Source organism: Cyprinodon variegatus, unplaced genomic scaffold (assembly GCF_000732505.1).
Source record: "Cyprinodon variegatus isolate N-32 unplaced genomic scaffold, C_variegatus-1.0 Scaffold135, whole genome shotgun sequence".
NCBI classification, from domain to species: Eukaryota; Metazoa; Chordata; class Actinopteri; order Cyprinodontiformes; family Cyprinodontidae; genus Cyprinodon; species Cyprinodon variegatus.
The window spans coordinates 869,460-891,489 of record NW_015150588.1 but is presented as its reverse complement, the minus strand read 5'-3'; the positions used below and the strand labels follow the sequence as shown (position 1 = coordinate 891,489).

Below are 22,030 nucleotides of genomic sequence, written 5' to 3'. Positions count from 1 at the left end.
GAATGGGTGAATGTGAACTTTGGAGTTCCCAGACTTGAAAAGGCGCTATAAGTATAATTCCAGGCCATTTTGGTAATATATGTGTGGATTACTCTCTCAATGGGCTGCTTGTATAAAATCAACTCTATTTTAACCAGATGCCTGAACTGGAAAAAGCTTGAATTAACAGATAATATATTTAATTTTAAAAACTTAAATAATACTGCAATGTAATATTCTGTCAAGCTGCAGAAATAAAACTCACAAAAGCAAGAAGCTATCTGCAAACTTTACAAACAATTTGGGGCATGTTTAATAAATATTAATGTTTAAATTCACTATAAAGTTTCAATACATATGTAAAGTATGTATTATTATTAATATCTCTGAGCAGAGACATCTATTGTTCAGACAAATCTGTGTAAATGAAGCAAAAGGGTGAGGCAATGGCGTCTTGTATGTGCTTGGGTGAGCTGATGTGCAATTTTTAATAATAATAATTACACAAGGTGGGGCAAAAGACTGACAGCTCAGAGCGTAACTGAGCTTTTCCCATTTAGTGGAAGATCACTAAGCCAACTCTGTTTTAGAGAATCCAGAGAATTGATAGCGACGTGAAAATACCTAAATAGCAGAAGTAAAGCAGTGATCCAAGAAAAAGTATTGCAATCTAAATCAAAGCCGTGTGGGTGTGCTGTGAATTGTCCAAGGTTACACCTTTACACAATATTTTAAAGCTGATGCATAGCTCTTTGCCTTTTCTTATTGTTTAAAGCAAATAAACAATAAATTAGTGTGTCAGTATTGTGAGCTTCCTTCCATGTGAGCTAGATGGGAATTAAGGTGCAAACATGAAACATTGTTGTGAGAAAACTGTCGTCTAACTTGTAGAGATTAGGTGGAGTTATACTCCCTTTGAAGCAGATTTTGACAGCTATATTTCTGCAGTCTGGTTAAATCTTCGTGAGTCATGGTGTGCTCTCTTTTATACTTTGCAGTCGGATCTTTCAGAGGTTGTTTTTGCCTACAAAACCCACTTTATTTACCGGTAACCAGTAGGACAGTGATGTACAGTTTCTACCATGTTTCTTTGCAGTTTGAAGTCATAAAATGGAGATAAATATTTTGCCATCTGGCCTCTGTTGTCAAAAGAACACTAGTCTAACACTAAAGCTAATAAACTCCAGTGTTCTCTCACTCCAGATCTCTTGTTTCAAGTGCAACACAATTTCTTGTACTGAGTTGCAACATAAATCTAACCAAGCAATAAGCACAGATTGACTGTAGAACTTTCAGCTGCTTCCATTTACTGCAGCAATGATATCCTGGTGATACAAAGAACTGGAAAAGCTCAGACCCATGTGGGTTTATTAAACGTGCACTAAAACCCGAACAAATCCCTGGAGTCTGAAGGTGTATGGAAAGACAATTCTTTATTTTGTCATTTCCTAGTCTGTAAACACTCATAATGTCAGAATACTATAATGTTGGATAGATGTCTAAGTTGTTGCTTATTGTTTCTTGGAACCAAACATTCACTTGGAATAATGTACGGGAGGTGGATAACATGTCATGATAATCCCATGTGGTCTGGAGCCCATCATTTACAAAATAACTGAGACAAATCTTATCCAGTGAAAATAATATTGAATACAGATGAAAGCAGGTCTGGAAAAAAAAGAAAATTATGGTTGATATTTTTATTGTGGGTGTTCTCCATTAATTTTTCAGCATTTTGAAAGGCGAGGAGGATCCGTACTCAAAGCAGTCCTGGCCACCTGAAAATTACAACCTGAAATCATAAAGAGAATTCATTTAGTTTTATTTCTGGGAAGGGAATACATTCTAATGAACTTTTACTGAACCACAGCTTATGCAGCACATTAAAATTCACATCATGACATTACTACAGCTGATATTTACCTATAACTCCTTAACAAGTGAGCAGATGAGCAGAACGTACCAGTTAGTTGGCACAGCAGTTCCACTCGGCGTTGGGTCCCTTACAACAACTTGAGCCGGTTGGACAGTAAAATCTATCGTCACAGCGAATAACTCCCTGTTCATCGGAGATGCTTTCTGTTAGCGCTGCGAAGACTGTCTGTAGAAATAAGAAAAAAAATAAATAAGGATTTATTTCAGCTCTTATGTGCATATTTTAGCATCAGTTTTTTTCATATGATCCAAGAGCTTTTAAATATATTCATCTTAAAATTCATTTTTATCACAAAATAGATTAATGGGATAAGGAACAACTAAACTGCCTTTATATATGCTGCCTATATATTCAGCCTAAAAAAAATGTGACTTAAAGTATTTATACTAGTTTGCTTTGGGTGAGTATGAAATAAACCACAACTAGAGTTTCATGACTTTCAAAACAATAGAAATACATATTTTTGTCACATTTATAACTAAACTTTTAAAGTGATGGAACAATTAGACATGAATGAGCTTTTGCAAATAATAATAATAAAAGCCTGTTCACAGGTGATACCCCCATACCATGTATGCCCACTACCATGTTTCACCCCAGGGAGCCCATGTTGAGTGAAGCTTCTGGTTTTTAAGCTGACAAAGTTCAAGGCCTCTGACTATTTCACATTTAGATAAAGAAAGTGGGCCCAATCTTACCTCCTGCACGCTGCTTTTGTCCTCAGGTGCTGAGTGGAGAGAGGCAGGAATGGAAGTCAGAGCTTGTTTGTGGATGAAGGGATACTTCAGGCCTTCCCTGACGCAGTGAGTGTAAGTGAGATCACAGTCATACCCGTACGGACAACAGTGGTAGCCATCCAGGCAACATCTTCCCTACGAGGTAACATACAGAGATTGTGCTTGTTTTACTGATTTCTTTGCACTTCCTAAGAGACCAATAGGACATCAGCTTGCAGATCTACTCACAGGAGAGTATGGACAGCAGAACCAGGCCCCCTTTGGATGTCTACAGCAAGTAGTACCATCAGGACAATAATAATAGTTGTCACAATAGACAACTGTACTCTTTTGCTGGTCGGGCACATTGTTGGTTTCAACTTCCGTTAAGGGGGTCAGAGACACCTCAGGGTTGCTTGGCGCCTCTGCAGCATCTTTCTTCACCATCGGTATTCTAATCCATGGCTGGTTTTCTTTCACGCACATCTGTATGACCAAATCACAGCGATATCCCCAGGGACAGCAGTGGGCCAGGTCAGCACAACACACTGCCTTTAGACATATACACAAAAAAACACACACATAAGAATCCCCTGGAGCCAGTGGTTTAAATGTGCCAATGGTTGGAGGTATGCGATTTACCTTTAAATACGGACAGCAGCCGTATCCCTGAGGAGTCTGGCAGCATGTTGATGAATCAGGACATAAGCTTCCATCAGGGCATCTGATGTTGCAAGATGCAGAGCCCCATAGAAACACTCCGACACACAGCCACACTGTGATCTTCAGCATCTGACAAAGAGCAGGTTAAAGTTATCTTCCAGGCATGGCCAGAAGCAGGTATTATACACTTCCTAAATCAGTTTTAACATCATAAATAAGAAGTTTTTAATTCTTCTGTTATTTCTTTCTAATGTTAATGCCAACAGTCCAGGAAAAAGTAGCTTAGTCAGCTGAAAAATGTCAAAGTAAAACAAAATCCTTAAGATTCTCTGGATTCTTACCTTCTATGCGTCCAGTGATCCAACAGCTTCTCATCACGATATCGGTACCTCACTCTTTATAACCAACACAGGACACTCCCATTCAAACATGGCAAGGAAGCAGAAAGTGTGTTTTATTAGTCACTCAGAAAAGCTTAGTAATCATTGGAAGGAGAACTCCCGCACACACAAACACACACCAACGATCCCGAGGAGCATACGTGTTTTTATGAGCTCGTATTGACCTTTGGCACATCACATTGCTCCAGTCACAAGACTTAGAGAGACACTTCCAAACAAGTGACCAAGGTTGTTAAACTTGGATGGTAAAGGCCACAGCAAACTAAATGCTGGCTTTTTAGCCTCATCTAATACGTCAATTATATTAAACATTTTTTTTTTACAAGTCGTTTTTTTGTTACATTTAATTAGCACTATACCCTATCTTTAATTTTACCTTTTTGCAACCTATAAGTTCAAGTGACAGCAAAATGAAAAGTATTTTTGCTGCTACAATTTTTTTTTCTCTTAAACATGTTTAATATCAAACAAAGATAACCTAAATTAAAAATTAACTTGTATTTCAGAATAACGTTAAAAGCAATTACCCATCCTCACACATTTCACTGTTTATATCTTTTCTCATTGACCTTATGTGATACCCTAATTTCCTTAGACTGAACTTTTATTTTTCATGATCTGTAACCCATAATTATTAAAATCATAAAATTGATCACTTTTTAAAAATGTAATTAAGTGTAATGTAACAAAGAAATAGACATAAGTTAAACAAAACTTGAAACATTTCAATATCTGCACAATGTTTTTCCTTATTTCAATTACTGATAGAGTTATTAAACCTTTTTATAATTTCCTAATAATTTAAGCTGTACTTGTACATCCTTGGAAATGAATGTTGTTTATCTTTAACTTAGCCTGGATATTTGAGACTCTTATTTCAAATGGTTTAAACACCCTTCTCGCTTTTAAAAAATGTTTTGGAAAAAAAAGATATATTGCAACATTATTACATATTGGTCCTGCATCAGGTTGGATCACAGTCGTCTGCAGGTATCTTCAGGTATCCCACAGATGTTTCATTGGATTCCTGTCTGGACTCTGGCATGGCCAATCCAGGACATTTACAAAGTGGTTCTGATCAACTCCTTTGAAGTCTTGGCTGCGTTTTGAGTCATTGACTTTGAGGTCAAAAGTGCTATGGATGTCCACACTTTCTCAATACTTTGTAGTATTCACATTTCTGTTTCCCCCCCACACACATACAACCTCTGTCATTATTTATCCTATATTATAACCACTCTAATTTACATAAAATCTATATCCTGACTTTCCTGTATAATCTTTATATAACTTCCATATTTATTTTATAGCCTCTTAAAATTACTCTGCTTATATATACCATTTATAGTTCATACATACATACATAGTCTCTGTACACTTGTCAATAAATATATTTATATCCTGTATAGCACTTCAGGATAGAAACAAACTGCATTCCGTTGCTTTGTACTTGTGACAGTGTAATGACAATAAAGTTTAATTCTATTCTTTCTAGTTCCCTCCATCGCAGCCTGTTAGCCAGTTCCTTATGCTGAAAAAAAAAAAAAAAAAAAACAGAATAATGCTGCCACCACCATGCTGTACTGTACAGGTGGTATTGTCCTGGTGGGGAGCCGTGACACCTGGCATTAACACCAAAGAGTTCAATCTCTGTCTCTTCACATTAGAGAACGTTGCTTCTCATGGTGAGTCCTCCAGGTGTATTTGAGCAAACTCCAGATGGGCAGTCATGTGGTTTTTATTGAAGAGAAGCTTTCATCTGGAAATCTATCATAGAGGCCTAATTGATGGATCGCCGCAGATTGTTTTCCTTCTGGACGGTTCCACAGAGGAACCCTGGGGCTGTGCATGAGTGGCCACGGGTTTCTTGGTCACCTCCCCTTCTCTCCTTCTTAGAGCAGCCAACTCTAAGAAGAGTCCTGGTGCTTCTTCGCTTTACACATGATGGAAGTGTAAAGTGTAGAGCAGGGGTGTCAAACTGGTTCCAGAAAGGGCCGTGTGGCTGCAGGTTTTCTTTCCAACCAAGCAATAGCACGCCACACTCCAGTCATCTCACCAAGTGAGTCCAATCTGAATATGATGGCCTAATGAGATGACTGGAGTCTGGTGTGCTATTGCTTGGTTGGAAAGAAAACCTGCAGCCACAAGGCCCTTTCTGGAACCAGTTTGACACCCCTGGTGTAGAGTTTATTTGGACCTTCAAAGCAGCAGGAATATTTCCATATCTTATCCAGACCTGTGTCTTAATCCTGACTGAATCCAACCCCTGCACTGTAAGCTATTGGTCCTCACATAGACAGGTGTGTACTGCTGATAATCAGGTGCAGCCAAATGAAGAGGTGGACTCCATGTAAGCTCTAGAAACATCACAAGAATGATCAATGGAAACAATAGTGACCTCTGCTCAGTTTTTGGCAAAAGACTGTGAATGCCTGAAAAATGGTTTCTTAATTTGCAATTTTCAATACATTTGCCTCCATCTAAAAAAAAAATTAAAAAAAAGTAGCTTCACATTGTCATACTGGTGATTTGTGTGCAGAATTTTAAGGCAAGATACTAATTTAATACCATTTGGAGTCAGGCTGTTGCAAAACTAAATGTGGGAGAAGTACGGCACTGTGAATACTTTCTGGATGCATTTACCATCACACTTCATACAACAAGAATCAAGTTCAAAACAAAGTAGTCAAAAAAAGCTAAAACAACACTTTTATTGAATTCCTGTAATTTATACATTTACGCTGCAATGTAACACCTCGTTGAACAAAACAATCTGTGGAGTTTACTATCACCTGTGTGGCTAACATCCTATAACAGATCCAACTTCAATGTGAGGCTGGCGAGACATCAGTGTCTACATGCATGACACAGGCACTGGCAGAGCAGCCTCGTGTAGCGCTGGGAGATGTGAGGTATGAAGTCAGGGCGAAAAGCACACTGACTTGGTGTCAGATGCATGGGATAAATACAAAAAAGGAAAAGCAGTGCAGTCCTGTTGGTGAGGGAATCTTAATCTATGAAAAAGCATTGCTGGGAAGGACCATTGATGTACCAGCATTTCCCTCATCTCGTTCAATCCAGATAGACGCAGCTGCATGAGAAAATGTTTTTCATCATCAAAGGCAAAAGACACTGATGAAGTGTGAAGGGGAAAAAAAATGTAGCGCTTCAAAGAAACGGTTTTCAGTCAAGCTCAGAGTCCGACTGAGACGTGGCCTTCTTTTTCTTCTTTCTGCCGTGCTTCTTGTGCTTCTTTTTCCTCTTCTTCTTGGATTTCACCTAAGACACCAAATAATAGCGACAATATAAAACCACTCAGCCACATCTCAAATAAAGTTGTCAACTTTTTTATTTCTTGCAAAATGGCTTGTTTTCATCCCCAATGCATTGTGATCATGATGACAAACATTGTGCTTGTGAAATTTGGGAAAAAAGAAATTACTCACAGCGAATCTCTCCCTCTCCTCACTACTTCTCTTTTTCTTCTTGGCTTCAGCCTGTAAACAAGGAATTAAAGTTGAGACATTCAACACATCTTCAAAGAAATTAGAATCATTAGTATTTCTTAATTCATACTGACAGGAACAGCTTCGTCTTAGAGGAAGTTTGTTAAACAAAATACCCACGTATTAATGCTAATATATAATAATTAGGATATAATAATAATTAAAACGATTTAGGTTGTACTAAGCTACGAATGTGGAACTGAAATCTCCATGTTATTTTGTTTTGATCCATTTTTGCTTCATTAAGACCAAAAAATGTAACCTCATTGCTGAGCAGGGGTTTTATGGCAGTGAACATCTGACCAGCATACCTGCTGCTATAAAATAGCTTGTGGTCACAAAAAGAGGTCAAAAACCACTTTAATTACCAAACTGAACAGACATTGTCTGGTCTAATCCTTTAAAAGATATTTTAGGCCTTTTTCCGACTGGCGTACGTGATTTCCGTCATGTAAGGCTGTTTTTCTATATGGTGCTTCTCTATAGCCACTCTAACAAAATCTACATCATAAAGGTTTTTACAGCAATTTGGACATAAAAAAGGCTCATAGAGGTCATTAATATAAAGCCTAAATTATCTGGTAGAAGTAATTGAAACAATGCAAAAAAGCCTTTATTTGATGATTGCTGACACCATGCTTTTAGAACCACTTTAATATAAAAAAAATCATCTTAAGCAGATGACCTTCTCTAACGGTGAAATTAAGAAGTTACAGGAGGACAGTAGAGAGACAGTAAATATTACCTCATCCCAATCTGAGCCAACAGAGGACTCTGACGATGAGTCTCTGTGACTCCTCTCAGCTTTCCTTTTCCTTTTACCTTCCTTTTCATCCTGAGGGAGAAAAGATAAGATTTGCTTGGTTTAGAAACTTTGAAATTAATAAAACCTTTTCAACTGGGCAGATTTATATTACCTTATCTTTCTCTCCGTCTTCCCTGATTTGCTTCCTTCTCTTTGGACACAAAAAAAAAAAAGACAGATTAGCCTGAAGGTCTTTTAATGCTAAGTCAGAATCCATCAATAAAAAAGAAAAACCTTGCTCTCAGCATCCGAATCTTCATCCGAACTTTCTGACGGTCTCTTGGCGGAGGATCTCTTCCGCTTCCGTTTTTTCTTTATGCTCTTCTTTTCGTCCTGTGTCAACGTATATTCAGTAAAAAAAAAGGAAAAAGAAGGTGATTCAATGTGTGTCAGTGATCATGAAATTGGTGACAAACAAAAACATTAAAATGGTTTAGTCAGAACAGCTTGATTTCTGATCAGCATTTGATGAAACTCTACAATCTGTCAAAAACATTATAATCTACTCTTAATCTACTCTTTTTTTTTCTCCATACCTTTGGGTTGAATTTCTAGACTCTGCAGGAAAACATTTTACTCTAAAAAAATATGCTTTTATCTAATCCAGCTTTGTCATTATGAAAAAATATCAGGGTGTAATTATAAACCCATAAACTGAGATTAGGATTACACTTCAAAATATAGAACAATTATACTAGACAGTTTTTGCCAAATCTCTACAACATGACCTACCTCATCTTCAGAGTCTGAAGAAGAACTGCTGGAGGAATCAGAACTCGATGAGGAGGAGGAAGATGAAGAATGCTTGAGCAAAACACATTAGAAGCAGGGTTCATTAGATTTGAGCCAATGAAATTGGCTAAAAACTGACATTAAGTCTAAATCTGATTTCTAAGAATGCGGGATCTCATTTATAAAGATTGTGTGTCCGCCAAATTGGGCCTGAAAATCAAGTAAATGATGGGACCCCTAAAAAAACAACAACAGACAAACAAAATAAAATTGCACTGAAAACAACCGGCTCCTCAGGTCAACTCTGACCCATGCATATGGAGATATACACAATTTGCAGGTCAGAAAAACTGCCGACAGATGGTGAGGTGGGGAAATAAGACAATCTACGCACAGAAATAAAAATAAAAGCTAATAAAGGCTCCATAAGCTCCCATCGCCTTGATGATCAACAGGATGAGCCGTACCACAGGCGAACATTAAAAAAAGATTGCTGAAAACATTTAAACACTGCAGTATCGCCTCTATATTTTGCTGCACAAATGGATGCATTAGCTCTGCTGGAGCTAATGAAAATGGGAGAGTTAAGGCTAATTTCTATTTTGAAACTAGGTCGTCTGCGTTTGTGTCGCAGTGAACAAAAAGACGTCTCCGCTCCCTCTAAAGACACTCTGCTGCACCTCTCCCTAATTGTAGGTGACCGCAGACAGTACGGCAGACAGGAGGCTGGCTTGTTTTTTTTTTTAATGACCGCGATAGCCAAAAACAACTGGTGAAGTTAGACCAGCTAGAAGAGTGAGGTGCGCGAGAACGCTGGGACCCTTTTTCCACCCGGATACCTGCTCTTTTTCGGCGTCATTTCCCTCCATTGTCGGGCAAACTTGTTCCACTTCCTCACCGCCTCGGCGGTATCTAGACCCACAGCGTGTAGCGCAGACCACGCTTCAATATTGGGCATAAATCAAAAATGTCTGCATCAAGCTCACTGCGATACGCTGCTGCAGGAGAATAACCAGCCCTTTAGGAGGGAGCGGATTTTCAGGGATCACTAAGGTTTCCTGGCCAATGATGATGACTACCTTCTAAATTGGTCTGGAATTCCTGACAGAAATCTCAAGGTCCACTATCCTACATCTTTCAGATGTCTCGCTCCTTCACACCTGAATCAAACGGCTAAAGCGATTTTGTATCCATGTGCAGAGCTTGGTTTGTACTGGAGACACGCTCATTCCTGATCATCACAGGGGTTTAAAAAAGTCAGTGTGCACGTAGAAAATGTAGAAATGTAGAAAAGAGCAAGGGGTAAAGAAACACAAATATCAGCACTTAATATATAAGCTAAAATATACATTTAGGGCTGTAACAATTAATGAAATTAATCAATTACTGAAATAACCGTCAGCTAATTCAGTAATCAATTCATGATTAACTGGAGTATAGAGACTGTAAAATATGCCTTTAGCTGACAGAGTGACCCAATAAGAGCAACAATTATGCAAAAATTGTAAAAAAAAAAAAAAAAAAAAAACACAATCTTGCATTTAAAATCAAAATAAAATGTTTGTCTTTCAACTAACTCTCCAGAACTCCACAAGTGCAAAAGTTTTAATTTCACCTGGTTTAATTTTGTAAAAAATCTTCTTTAAGAAGCCCTTGGCTATCTGATTATTAATCGAAAAATAATCGACAGATTCATCGATTTGAAAAATTATTGTTAGTTGCAGCCCTAGATATATTTGTCAGTGATAAGATATTCATAAATCATACAATATGTGGCTTTAAGCTGAAGTCAGTTAAATAAATGTCCAAGATAATCCTCAGATTAATAGAGAGATAAAGAAACATCTAAATATAAACCAATGTAGTCAAAACTCATCCAGTTTAAATCTTATAGATACATACAGTGCTGGTTTTCCATATTTCCCAGGTGTTAAACATAGTCAACAATTAAGTCTGTGCCAGAAGCAACTTTTAGGAACAAAATAATTTGGTGAAATTATCCCTTTGTCTGAAATAACGCTTTCTTACCTGCAGTTACCATTGTTAAGCATTAAAAAAACTAAAAAATCAGTCATCTGGCTTGCTTAATTACCTAATTTATGAGGCTTTTTACCCGGATTTATAGTTGAATGTGGGGAGTCGTTAGGTGGAGCCATGTACAGAAATTTTAAGGTATAGCTGTGATTTACAAAGCAAAAAATGCTTGTTTTTGTGTCAGTACATGGTGTTATATATCTTAAATAGTGCAAAAATGTTCAGCTTTCTGACCCACGTACAGTTTTAGTCAAAAACCACAATCCTTTATAAATGAGACCTTGGAAACTTTACATGCAGGAGTAAAAAGATGAGCGTTGTGAAAGTGAAACGAAAAAGCACTGGAGGTCTCTTCTCACCCTGCTAGACTTCTTCTTCTCTTTCTTCTTTTTCTGAAACAGAGAACTGTAGTGAGTAAATACAGAATTTATCTCTAAACAAAAAAAATGTATAAAAAGATTACAAACCTCTTTTTTGTCTTTCTTGTCCTCTCTGTCCGTTGATCTTTTATCCCGTTCTTTGTCCCCAAGCTTTTTTTCTCGGTTTTTAGCCAGCTCTTTCCTCCATCTCTACAAACAACATTTTACCAACTAAATATTAGTTCCCGAATATGAGTAGATGTGTTGTTAACACATGTATGTAAATCAAGACCGCCATTTTTCTCTTTAACGTAATTCATTTGTCAAGTATTTGGTCATGATCATTTTAAACCAATGGCTTGCTTTTTTCCAAAATGTTTAAATGCTGTTCTGTGAAATCAGTAGTGGTCACTTCATCATTACCTCGTTCATTTTGTCTTCAAAGTCAGCCAGGGCTCGAGACCCCTTCTTCTTCTTCTCCAGCTGCTCCTTCAGCTCTTCCCTGTTAAACATGCAGTTAATCAGTTTGTCGAATTACCAAGGCAACCAATTATCCAAAATTACTCATAGAATCTAGTCAGAGCAACAATCCTAAACGTTTAGAAAAAAGTTTTATTTCATAAAAATAATAATGACATACAGTATTCACTGAGCAGTTTGTTTCCACTGCTCAGTTTTGTCTCTATATTCAGATTTTTTTTTTTATTTTTTTATAAGAGGTCAGATCTTGGTATAATCAGAAGCTTTCTGCTGACAGAAAGCAGAATCATTTTATACCTCCGTGCTTTATTGGCTTTTTATAAGCAGGAAATAAGCTTAGCACACCTCACAATTTAAATGCACGCCTGAAGAATCTAGATAACTTTGCTAACAATTTACAATTCACAAAGTAGAACAATAACCTAGCTGCCATAACTTCACTTTCTATTTTGACATTTTAAAAGACCTGATTTCCCCGTCAATATAAGAGATCTGGTAAACAACCCAAAAGGGTTGTACCATTATAGCACATATATGTTAGAAACATGTTTGTCTTGTTTATTGAAATTAGCAGCTCACCATGTTGGACGAGGTCTGCTTAGGTAATCCTGTATAGTTGGTCCGGAGTTCTGGACCGGCCCCCTGGATCGAGCAGCTGCAATGGGGTTTATGTATGCCTAGAACACAACCGAGGAAAAGTGATTTCATTACGTTCAGTTCGGGATGATAACTAAAAACACTGAAGAAAATATCTATACAATGATATTAAGCAACAAACACATACAGGATTAAAAAAATAATAAATAAAACAGGTGTCCTCGAAATGGAAAACAAACAGAGCTTTTGGATTATCAACTTTTTGATGATAAAACAACTTATAAAAATAAATTTATGATTCAGTCAATATGCTGTGTGGATATGTGTATAATTTGAGGAAACATGGCCAAATGCCGATCCTTTGCTCCAAAAGCAAAAGAGACAGCCTCCAGGGTGATTGTTTATCATTTTAACTCTTTTAAAGCTACGGTGCAGAACCTACTTTCTAATCATTTCTTAACGCGGTGACCCCACTCTGTCATAAGTAGAAGTGGTAAGGAAGAAAAGAAAAATCTCATATTGCGGAAAGCAAAAGATAATTAGCACTACCAGCTGAGCCTGAAAATGTAAATGTCCCCATTTGATCTAGGTCTGCTGTCCAACACACAGCTCAGTAACCGTTACCAGGTAAAATGCCCCAGGTGATATAATCTGACATGTCTACAATGTTAGCTCGTTAAGAAAGGACACAAGGATATAGAGAATATTGAAGGTTGTAGGTTCACAGCCACATTGGCACCTTTTCTCACATTGCATTTAACTGATTTTACGGAGTAGGGCAAGATAATGTTATGATGCAAGTCTGAAAAGACTAGCATTTTATGATGGGTTAGCTTATTCTTTTTTCCCTCTGTGCCAGTGAAGCATGCAGTATAACGTCAGGGTAGAAAGTCAAAATATGATCAAATTGCCAAATATAAAGTTCCTATGGATGCAAATGCAATAATGTGGCTTCCATTGACAAACTGAATGGAATATAATAGGACAGGTGACTCTATGAACATAATTACAATGGCAGTGTCATAATTGCAACATGAAGAAATACTGAATGACAATTACAATTCCCAAATTAATGTTTCGCAACACTAATTTAAGGATTTAAACATTATCTCAGTTGTTGGAGTGTTTAACAGGCCATACTCTTCCAGACTGAGATGGATCACAACTTCATCAGTCAGGAATTAAAAGACAGACGCTTTTAGATGCTGCCTGTCTACCACTGAGGCATTTTTGTAATAAAAAAAAAAACTTCTTCTTATGACATTTCACATTCTTTCTACACAACAGATAGATCCAAGGCCAGAAATTACAAAATTTGTTCTGACCGGTTTACATTTGGAGTGTTTTGATTGGGCAAACACGCAGCCACCTAATCTCTCAGGAAATACCCTGTTTGTCACAAGTTAATCTGATTGTTTCCTGATTTCTTAACTGCCTTTTTTCTAAATGCTGCAGTTGGTTATCTAGTGGAGAAGCTATGATTCCAACCTTTACACTTTTGTTTTTAGAGCACATCTAGACACATTTCTTCCCCTCTCTGCTTGGATATCAAACAGCTGTGGCATGTGATACATATGCCGTAGTAGTAGCTGCTAACTCTGGGATTTAAATTCAAGTGTGGATACATAAAAAGTAAGGTTTCTGTATCAGTAAGAACATGATTCTGATTTTATTAGCTAAAATGCTCTCCAAAAGAAATAAATTTCAACCCTAATGTACACATCGTGCAGCTAAAACCAGTTCAGAAACAGCCGGTCATGGTCTCATGATTAAAGCTACATGCATGCAGCCAACACTATGATAATACTGCGAATGACATGGATTTAATATGGGGATCTGGTGACAGTCCAGGATCTTTCCAGATTGATGATAGATTGACTAATAGAACATGGAAGTGATTGGGATATTTGTATGTCTGTTGAAATTATTAATTAAATTTCGCAGTAACAGTGACTTTCCTGTACTTTAAAAATAATGTGATTTCTGTTTCACACGTTGATCTTGTTAAGGTCAGTGGGAAAGTCCCCATAGTGAGAGTCAGCAGCTGCTGATGTTGCTTTGTAATCATTGGTGATTCAAACAAATTTTTTCTCAGTGGACAATAAAATGTATAAGTGAACTTAAGTTTGTGATAACATTTTGTAGATGGGTTAGAAGTATTTTTAGACAGGCATTCACGCGGCTACCTTTCTAGAAACATCAGCAGCTCCAGCTGCCACAACCAGTTAATCTATCACAGCAGCCTATCATTACAATAAATACAGTGATTGGTCTGCAGACATCTTGCTGTGCAGGATGTTCAATCCGATGCAGTCATAGTTTATATTATGTCATGATAGATTGTCTGCATTTTCTGTTGCACCATAATATATTCTACATTTACGGCATGTTTGTTAGGATGCATTTATTCTTTCTTAATCCATCACGTGAACACAGATGTGTAAAGTAAAGGGGAATGTATTTATTTAATGCTTCACTGTTTAATTTTCATACGCTAGGCTCTTTAAAGAAATAAGTCATTTTTAAAGTAGCGGCAAGTTATTTTCAAAACTAAAATGAACAATTATTATGCTACTTTCTATTACTAACAGCGGACTATAACACCAATTATTACTTTCGTGTGAAAAAGAATGACAACACTGAAATGAAGCTAAAGCTAGCATTTCTGCACAGACTGGGTTTAAAATTTTAGTATCTTTATACCATCAATTGGATAAGTTCCTTTAACGTTTATTCTATTTGACTTTCCGTTTTTATTTAACGACGCCATATTAATAGTATATTAGACTTATTTACAAAAAAAGGCCACATAACGTAGTCAACAATGCTAATGCTAAAGCTAACCTTTTTAATGTAGAAATTTGACAGATATTAGAGCATGCAACTTGTATGTTCAGTTAGCCTGAAGTTAACTCACCACTCGATTGTCTCTCTTGCCCATTTCCAGTCAATAATAAGAATAATCATTAGTGTTATTTTGGTAGCATTGGGGTAACTACTGCATAGTATGAAGCTAACAGCGGTGCCTATAGTCTTCTTCGACTGCGACGCTATCACAATCATTAGCCATGCATTACTGCCACCTAGTGGGCGTTATAGGGTATTCCGCAAACAATTCCGCAAACAATTTTTTTCCACATTTGAGGTAAAAAAAAAAACAAACAAAAAAAAACAAACAACAAATAAAAAAACAAGCAAAATTGAGCCGAGTAATAACTTCATAATTTTACTGGTAATAAATATTCTTGTCTGGCCTGAAAAAAAACAAAAGAAAAACTAAGACGACTCCTTTAGGAGAGCAGGCAGCCCCCTAAAGGATGCATACATTCCTATAGCTCCCTTCAATAAAATATAACGAAGTTTACAACTAGAAGCAATAATTGAAAGTGTGTGATTATCTGATTCATCTGCATATATAGACAACTCCAAACATTTGAAAAATCCTGCATTTTATTCAGCTGGTGCAAGACAATATTATCCAACCAATGCTTCCATACATACATTTTGTCAATCTGTCAATATTCCATCCTTAATTTAATAATTCTTAAACTGTAAAGCTCCTTAAAAAACAAACAAAAAACAACTGACATTAGATTGAAATGAATTACAAGATTGTAAGTCTTTGAAAATATAATTAGTTCAATTATAAAACACTATTTCTAAAGTCATTATAACTTTATAATTATGCAGCTTTGTTATGGAGCACTTATACCAGAAAACTTGCAATCATATAGAAAATGCACAGTGTTTAGTTAAGCAGATCTATTATTCATTAACTAAACAACATCTTCCAAACATAAATGGCTACAGTAATATAACTGATAAATAGTATTGACAGTAGACTATAGTCAAAGACACCATTATGAGACAGCTTGATAGGAAACCTGAAGAAGTCGTTTTGTGGTCACGTAGTAAGCCAGGAGTTGTGCAAACTGTGTCCAAAAGGTTTGGACATCCAGAAAAAAACCTGAGAGAGTTGAAAAATGAGTGTGTGTCTGTGTGTGTGTGCTAGTAGCACTACCTGTTAAAAACAAACCGACCAGTGTTAAATTGTTACTGTTCAAATACAAAAATACAGCTCTGCGTAAGTTGCCTTTTTCTTACTCATTTACAAAAAATAAAAACAAAAAAACAAACGGAACAACAATAAAACGGCACAATTACGTGAAAAGCAAAAAAACTGTAAATAAAAATGTGTATCATTTCATCAAACTACTGTTAAATTCGTTGCCATCATCAGTCCAAAGTAAAGGAAATCCATCCAACATTTCAAGAAGTAAAATGTTCTCATCACACTACTTTCCACTGACCTTCACCTACTCTACATCTAGCCACTTTATGACATATCTATGTACTTTATCAACAGTTTCTGTTGCTGCACCTAGCTGAATACACTGTACAGTACCAATACCTAGCTTTTACACATTCCTTAGACGTACAAACTCTAATCATGTGCAGAATTGGTGCACTTGGTGTAAGAATATCATATGCCCAGCGTATTAAGAAAAACAAAATCCAGTAAAAAGCATATAAGACTTGTCAACAAAATTTAAATTAAATACAAAATATTTTTGATAACACTTTGCCAAATGTTTTCATGATGAATAGTGCTGGTGGGACTTCAGCCACAGAGGTCAAGCCTGTGCCTTATGCATTGATGTAGATAGTAATTAAGTGAATTTTACAATGAGAAAATCCCACAATGGCAGAAAAAATTATTTTCAAAAATGAAAAACAGTCTTAGCGTAAGAGGCAGGAACAGTTTTCATTGTCTCAGCACCATTATGATCAGCCCATTGAGTTCTTGAAGACTGCAGCAACCATTAGAATCCCGCTACTGGTTTTGCTGCAGATACTTTAGATATCCACACGATGGCAGCGATCTTATAGTTAACAGAACAAAAAGGAAACATGGCAGTGAGAGGCTGGCTTGTGATTCCTTGTGACTTTATAGGTACTTAAGCATGCTTGGGTTGAGTATTTGTAAGAGTGCTCCTGTTGTTCGTCCCTCCACACATTTCCACAGTGAGCATAAAAGCAGGTGAGATCCACGCTGTCCAATTCAGACCCTGTCTGCTCCTCAAAACAGGGGGGGGAGTCTAAAAAAGTCTAAACACTGGTCATGACAAAGCTTCAGCCTCCATAATTTGTCCGTCCACTAATCTAGAAGTCCATCTATGATGCAGGCCTATGTTTGCATTAGGCAACAATTCACATCCTATAAGCAGCAATTGTGATCCACTGGTTCTTGGGATGGCAGCTTTTGTGCATGGTTCAAGGGCACAATCTCCCTTTTCACCATCTTGTTTTTTTTTTTTTGAGTACTTTCAGGAGTGTTGTACGTGATCATAAAAAGTATTTCCCTCCCATCATTTCAGTATATTTTAAGTTTATATACTACATCAAACTACAACCAATTAAGCTTTTTGACACTGAAATCACAAGAAAACAGTTTCTTTCAAAGCCCCTAATAAATAATGTTTTGCAATCAAGCAGGATATTAATCTTTACAATTCAAAAAACCATTTAACAGAGAATTAAAAAGTAAAAAAGCTGCAATAATCTTGCATCATAAATGTGAACGGCCCTAAATTAAGTTTTTTAATTCAGTTTTAAGATTTGGTTTGGTTTGATTCAGATCGAACATTAAATTTTCAAACTTGGAAACAAAGTCCAGTGCACTGTTTTTTTTGTTTTTTTTTTTACTTTTTTTTGGAATGACTGAGAATTTTCCCCAGCAACATTAAATGTAAGGAAGTTTAGGTTTCCAGGTTTAATTTTTATTAATATTCTTTGTTAAAGCCTTATATTGAGGAGAAGTTACAGCATAGTGAATGAATCTAACTGAAAAGAAGTCTAAGTAAAAAGAAAGGTCTAAAGGACGTGTGCTATTATGTTGTAAAGTGAAAACAGTCACTATTAATGTAGGTAAATATGAAGGAACTTTACTAAAACTGGATGTGTTTTAGTTGAAAACTGGTATAAATTGACCTAGAAGCTGATGATGAGGGTTTTGTCTCTAGGCATCACAGTAAGTCCAAGGATACATTCACATCTACAAAAGATTGACTTGTCTGACAGGAAATGAAATGTTTTGTGATGATCGTCAAACAGTCCTTAAAGGAATAATCAATGAAGGCTGTGACCAAAAGATGCCTTCGCAGCTTTGAAGGATTTGGAACTTTTTAAAAGTAGAACAGGCAGGTACTGCCAGGTCAGGATGCTGGTACACTCCTACCAAAGACTGGCTGGTAAAATATAATGAAAGGGTCCATCAACAAAGCTAGGTTAGGTTAAAGATCCGATGCATTTTTTTGTTTGTTTTCCCATTTAAAATGTGCAGGAAAGATGTAGGTTTTTCCTCAGTAATTTATTACTTTTTTTTTATTTTTAGATCCCACAAACCAGCATGAAATCCCCCTAAGCAATGTCTGATCATGAATCTTAAGACTGAAGTCAACCCTGTTGGCTGTGAGAATCATCAGACACGTGAAATCTAAATTAATGGCTATAACAAGTGAGCTTTTAAACCGGTCAATGTTAGCTGTTTTGTTTGGAGATAAAAAAATAAAGTATTAATATCACAGTTTTTGTGTACTAACTCATGCATACTGCAGTATGAAAGTGCTGCAAAGAGATATAGTCTGTTAGCCTAACGGGCCAACATCAAGAGGCATTTTAGAGTTATAGACTCATTTGATTTCTGCTGATCAGTGTCAAAATGCTTAATTTGTGTGGTTTTAGTTGTTATAAACCCAATAAAACAAGGTGGGTACAAGAAATACTTGTCATAGACACTGTTTGGGGGTAACTGTAGGGAGGACCATCAGGCAGTCCTCTCCTCAATAGAGGGCTTGATGCTGGGGATTGAATGTGTAGCATACAGGCTCCTGCTGTGACTGTCCACACTTTGAAAGTAGGGGTGACTCAACGCAGCGAAGGCCGATATTCTCCTGGAGGGGTTGAAGGTGAGAAATTGCTACAGACGGAAGAAACAATAAAAAAAAAAAAAAAAAAAAAGAGATTAGAATGGAATATCACGCAACCAAAAATGTATAAGGATTGATTTGAAGGGATGTTAATACTAACCATTAACAGGGCTCGTCCTTCCCCATCCATGTCTGGCACCAGGTTTTCTATTGGTTTTGGGGGTCGGGGTGTGAAGGCACTCTGAGGTAAGGCCACTTCTTCAGGCCAGTCTTCAGGTGAAGGTACCCCAACAACACTGTTAAATGATAAAGCCCATCAGCAATGAGCATCTTTTACTTTTTCAGAAACATATCCCAGGTAAAGATGATTCTAGAACTACTTTAATGCACAATCCTGTCTTACAAAAGTTATTTTTGCTTAGACTGGATACAATTTTTACTTGTACGTACTCAAAGATCTTTCCCAGCTGATCCACATCGGAGTTTCCTCGAAAAAGAGGTCTAGGATAGAAATGAGAAAAAAACACAACAACAAATCAGTTTGACTATCATCTCAACAACTTTCACTGCAGACACCAGTTTTAATGTTCGTCTCCCTGCTTTAGGTGAATATACAGGCTTTTTACTTGGGGCAGTAGGAATGTGAGAGCCTGATGTGAACCTTTGAAGTCCACATTTTGTCAGGACTGTGGAGCAGTGCTGGTAAGACCACTAAAGACAGGAAGGAGGGAACCAGGATGAAAAGAAGGAGGGGAGCAGTAGCAGGACTGCTGGTGGTTCCTGTGGCTTTGGGCAATCTTCCTGATACCCGTGGGCGGTCATGGCTCGGGCCTGGCACTCGCACAAATTCCAGTAGTCATCAACACAGGCCTACAAGTCGCCTCATAGGATAGAAAAAGCCTCTTTGGCTCCTATGCCCGTCAGCTTTGGCTGCCTGCTCCGTCAGTGTGAGCAGGCGAGTGGGACTGAAATTAATGTGGAGGAAAAGTTGGATTACTGTAGCAGAGGAAGAGGAACCTGAAAGAGACGTTCCTGTTCAAGTTCGTCTGAGAAGAAAGGAAGAAGAGAGGCTTTAATAACTTTTATACCTCATGCCTTTTTTTTTGTGGAAAATTTAAGATAAGAAATAAACATCAAGGTATACAGTCTTCTAAATAATAATGGTAAATCTACACCAAGCCCCCAACTTAAAGCATATACAGCGCCTTGCAAAACTGTCATATAAACTGAAATTTTCCACACTATTTTATGTTACACCTACAAACTTCTATATCTTAATAAATGTTTGTGTTTAATAGGAAAAAAAAACATAAAGTAGTGCCCGATGAAAACCTGAAGGTCAACCGTCTGCAACCTCCAACAGTTTTTCCTCCATATCCAGGTTTGTCCTGTTCTTAGCTTCCCCCAATCCTCCCATCAACACAGACCAATCTCCCTCTCCACGCAAATGGAAAACATCCCCACAGCATGATGCTTCCACCACCATGTTGTACCATAAAAAAAAGGTTATAGCTGATATTCAAAACCTAGTTCTCTCCCAGAAGTATTTTTTTTTATATCAGCCAAAAACTTTGATTTTAATCTAAACACATCCAAGCACCTTCAGCATGTTTGCTACGTCCATTTGGCTGTTTGTTTTCATTCAACAAAGGCTTTCTTTTTGCCACTTGTTGATAAACCTCTTATTAGCATCTAATCATTGCCTTATCCAGAAAAGGTCCCACCTGAGCTGTGCATCTCTGAAGCACCTCAAGTTACCTCATAACAGCCTCTTGGCTGTTCCTCTGGTAAATGCTCAACTGATAAGGTGGAGAAAAACAAAACACATATTTTCCAACTTTGAAAGGTTTCCTGAGGAGAGCTCTGGGAGATGTTCTTTGACTTTGCCTGAATCCTTTCCAGATCACCATAACTGAAGTGCCCAGTGTGTTCCAAACACTGTTGCTCTCAGACAACCTCTGAGAACTTCAAATATATACTGTTGGTATCCTGAGGAAACAGGTAAAGATAATTGTATTTACTAGTTAGATTATGTGCAAATTTTATGTACAAGTATCAGACTACATAAAGCAAAAATTAAAGGCATTTGGTTAGAAAAACATGCAGAATTTTTAGTCTGCTTTGCAATTATGTGCCTCTTTGTGCTGATCTTGAAAGTCTTGGAGCTTTAATGGAAGAGTTCATGGTTTACGAATATTTTCACACGCTGTACTTCAAATGCTGGTCTGATGACTGTTTGAGTGACCCCCACTTGAGTGAAGTCAGCAGTAACCTGCCAGCCACCTTGTACTTCCCTGTGTTTTCCACTTGCAGGAAGCCTTGCATAGCTCAACACCCACACTTTCCGACACGATCAAAGTCCGGGATATTTTTCATCCATGACTGCACAATGAAAGCAGACTCTCTGTCTATTTTAAACGTAATAACAAGACTGCCGTTAAACTGAGTTACGATTATTGGAAGATGACTTTTATTGTTTTTGTACCAATAATTTGTTTTAACTTCTGCATTTTGCAAAACAAAACACATGCAAATTCTTTTGAGTAAAGCATTTATAAGTATTTCCAGATCACACCAAACCAGTTCCTGACAGTTGCAACAGAAAAAAGAAAATCACCTACAGCAAGTTATCATGCCAAAACAAGTAGGGCTGATAATTCCAAGAGGTCCATTTTTAAACCTGAAGTGCTTTGTTGGTTTGTGGTAGGGGGGGACAACTGGGAATAACTCATCTAAGATTGACCGCTGACATACGCATAGCCAGAAGCTTGATAAAACTGTAAATTTTCAGTTAATCACATATACATAGTCTGTGCAATGCAACCTTGAATGTTGGCACTAGGTCTACTTGCAGTGCATAGCACATTCGCACACAGATGTATGAGTGGTACTG

At 37.2% G+C, this 22,030-nt stretch overlaps 3 protein-coding genes across 4 annotated transcripts in view; all 3 read right to left on the bottom strand.

Annotated features, from left to right (window-relative positions):
* Positions 1–1,431: 1,431 nt before the first annotated feature.
* On the bottom strand, positions 1,432–3,773 carry LOC107085866 (granulins-like). Of its 2 annotated transcripts, none has more exons than XM_015376477.1 (6): positions 3,636–3,773; positions 3,274–3,423; positions 2,881–3,183; positions 2,614–2,787; positions 1,903–2,080; positions 1,432–1,771 (listed from the first exon to the last, which is right to left on the bottom strand). In XM_015376477.1, exons 2-5 carry the CDS (start codon positions 3,421–3,423, stop codon positions 1,946–1,948), a joined length of 762 nt encoding a protein of 253 aa, XP_015231963.1. In that variant the 5' UTR covers positions 3,636–3,773; the 3' UTR covers positions 1,432–1,771; positions 1,903–1,945. The 2 variants fall into 2 exon arrangements, with proteins under 2 accessions (XP_015231963.1, XP_015231964.1); XM_015376478.1 differs by having other exon boundaries at positions 1,943–2,080.
* Positions 3,774–6,383: 2,610 nt separating this feature from the next.
* fam133b (family with sequence similarity 133 member B) lies at positions 6,384–15,263 on the bottom strand. Its single transcript, XM_015376447.1, has 11 exons — positions 15,126–15,263; positions 12,191–12,288; positions 11,555–11,633; positions 11,240–11,341; positions 11,132–11,164; positions 8,739–8,810; positions 8,241–8,339; positions 8,119–8,157; positions 7,947–8,036; positions 7,142–7,192; positions 6,384–6,974 (listed from the first exon to the last, which is right to left on the bottom strand). Exons 1-11 carry the CDS (start codon positions 15,147–15,149, stop codon positions 6,879–6,881), a joined length of 783 nt encoding a protein of 260 aa, XP_015231933.1. The 5' UTR covers positions 15,150–15,263; the 3' UTR covers positions 6,384–6,878.
* A 386-nt stretch (positions 15,264–15,649) lies between these two features.
* The window catches only part of cdk6 (cyclin-dependent kinase 6), a 53,320-nt gene continuing 46,939 nt past the window's right edge, over positions 15,650–22,030 (bottom strand). Inside the window, exons 6-8 of the mRNA XM_015376507.1 lie at positions 19,588–19,638; positions 19,298–19,433; positions 15,650–19,187 (exon numbers count right to left, since the gene is read on the bottom strand). Coding sequence (XP_015231993.1) covers positions 19,035–19,187; positions 19,298–19,433; positions 19,588–19,638 — 340 coding nt within the window. The 3' untranslated portion in view covers positions 15,650–19,034. The remainder of the gene's footprint in view (positions 19,188–19,297; positions 19,434–19,587; positions 19,639–22,030) is intronic.

Bases quoted from the DNA above. Each gene is read 5' to 3' on its own strand.
- LOC107085866 (XM_015376477.1), bottom strand. From the start codon at position 3,423: ATGCTGAAGATCACAGTGTGGCTGTGTGTCGGAGTGTTTCTATGGGGC. The intron at 3,184-3,273 runs GTAAATCGCATA...ATATGTCTAAAG, and splicing joins GCTGCTGTCCGTATTTAAAG to GCAGTGTGTTGTGCTGACCT. The intron at 2,788-2,880 runs GTGAGTAGATCT...GTTACCTCGTAG, and splicing joins TCTGCTGTCCATACTCTCCT to GGAAGATGTTGCCTGGATGG.
- fam133b (XM_015376447.1), bottom strand. From the start codon at position 15,149: ATGGGCAAGAGAGACAATCGAGTG. The intron at 11,342-11,554 runs GTAATGATGAAG...TGTTGTTTGTAG, and splicing joins TTGAAGACAAAATGAACGAG to AGATGGAGGAAAGAGCTGGC. The intron at 8,811-11,131 runs GTGAGAAGAGAC...GTTTTGCTCAAG, and splicing joins AGAAGAAGAAGTCTAGCAGG to CATTCTTCATCTTCCTCCTC.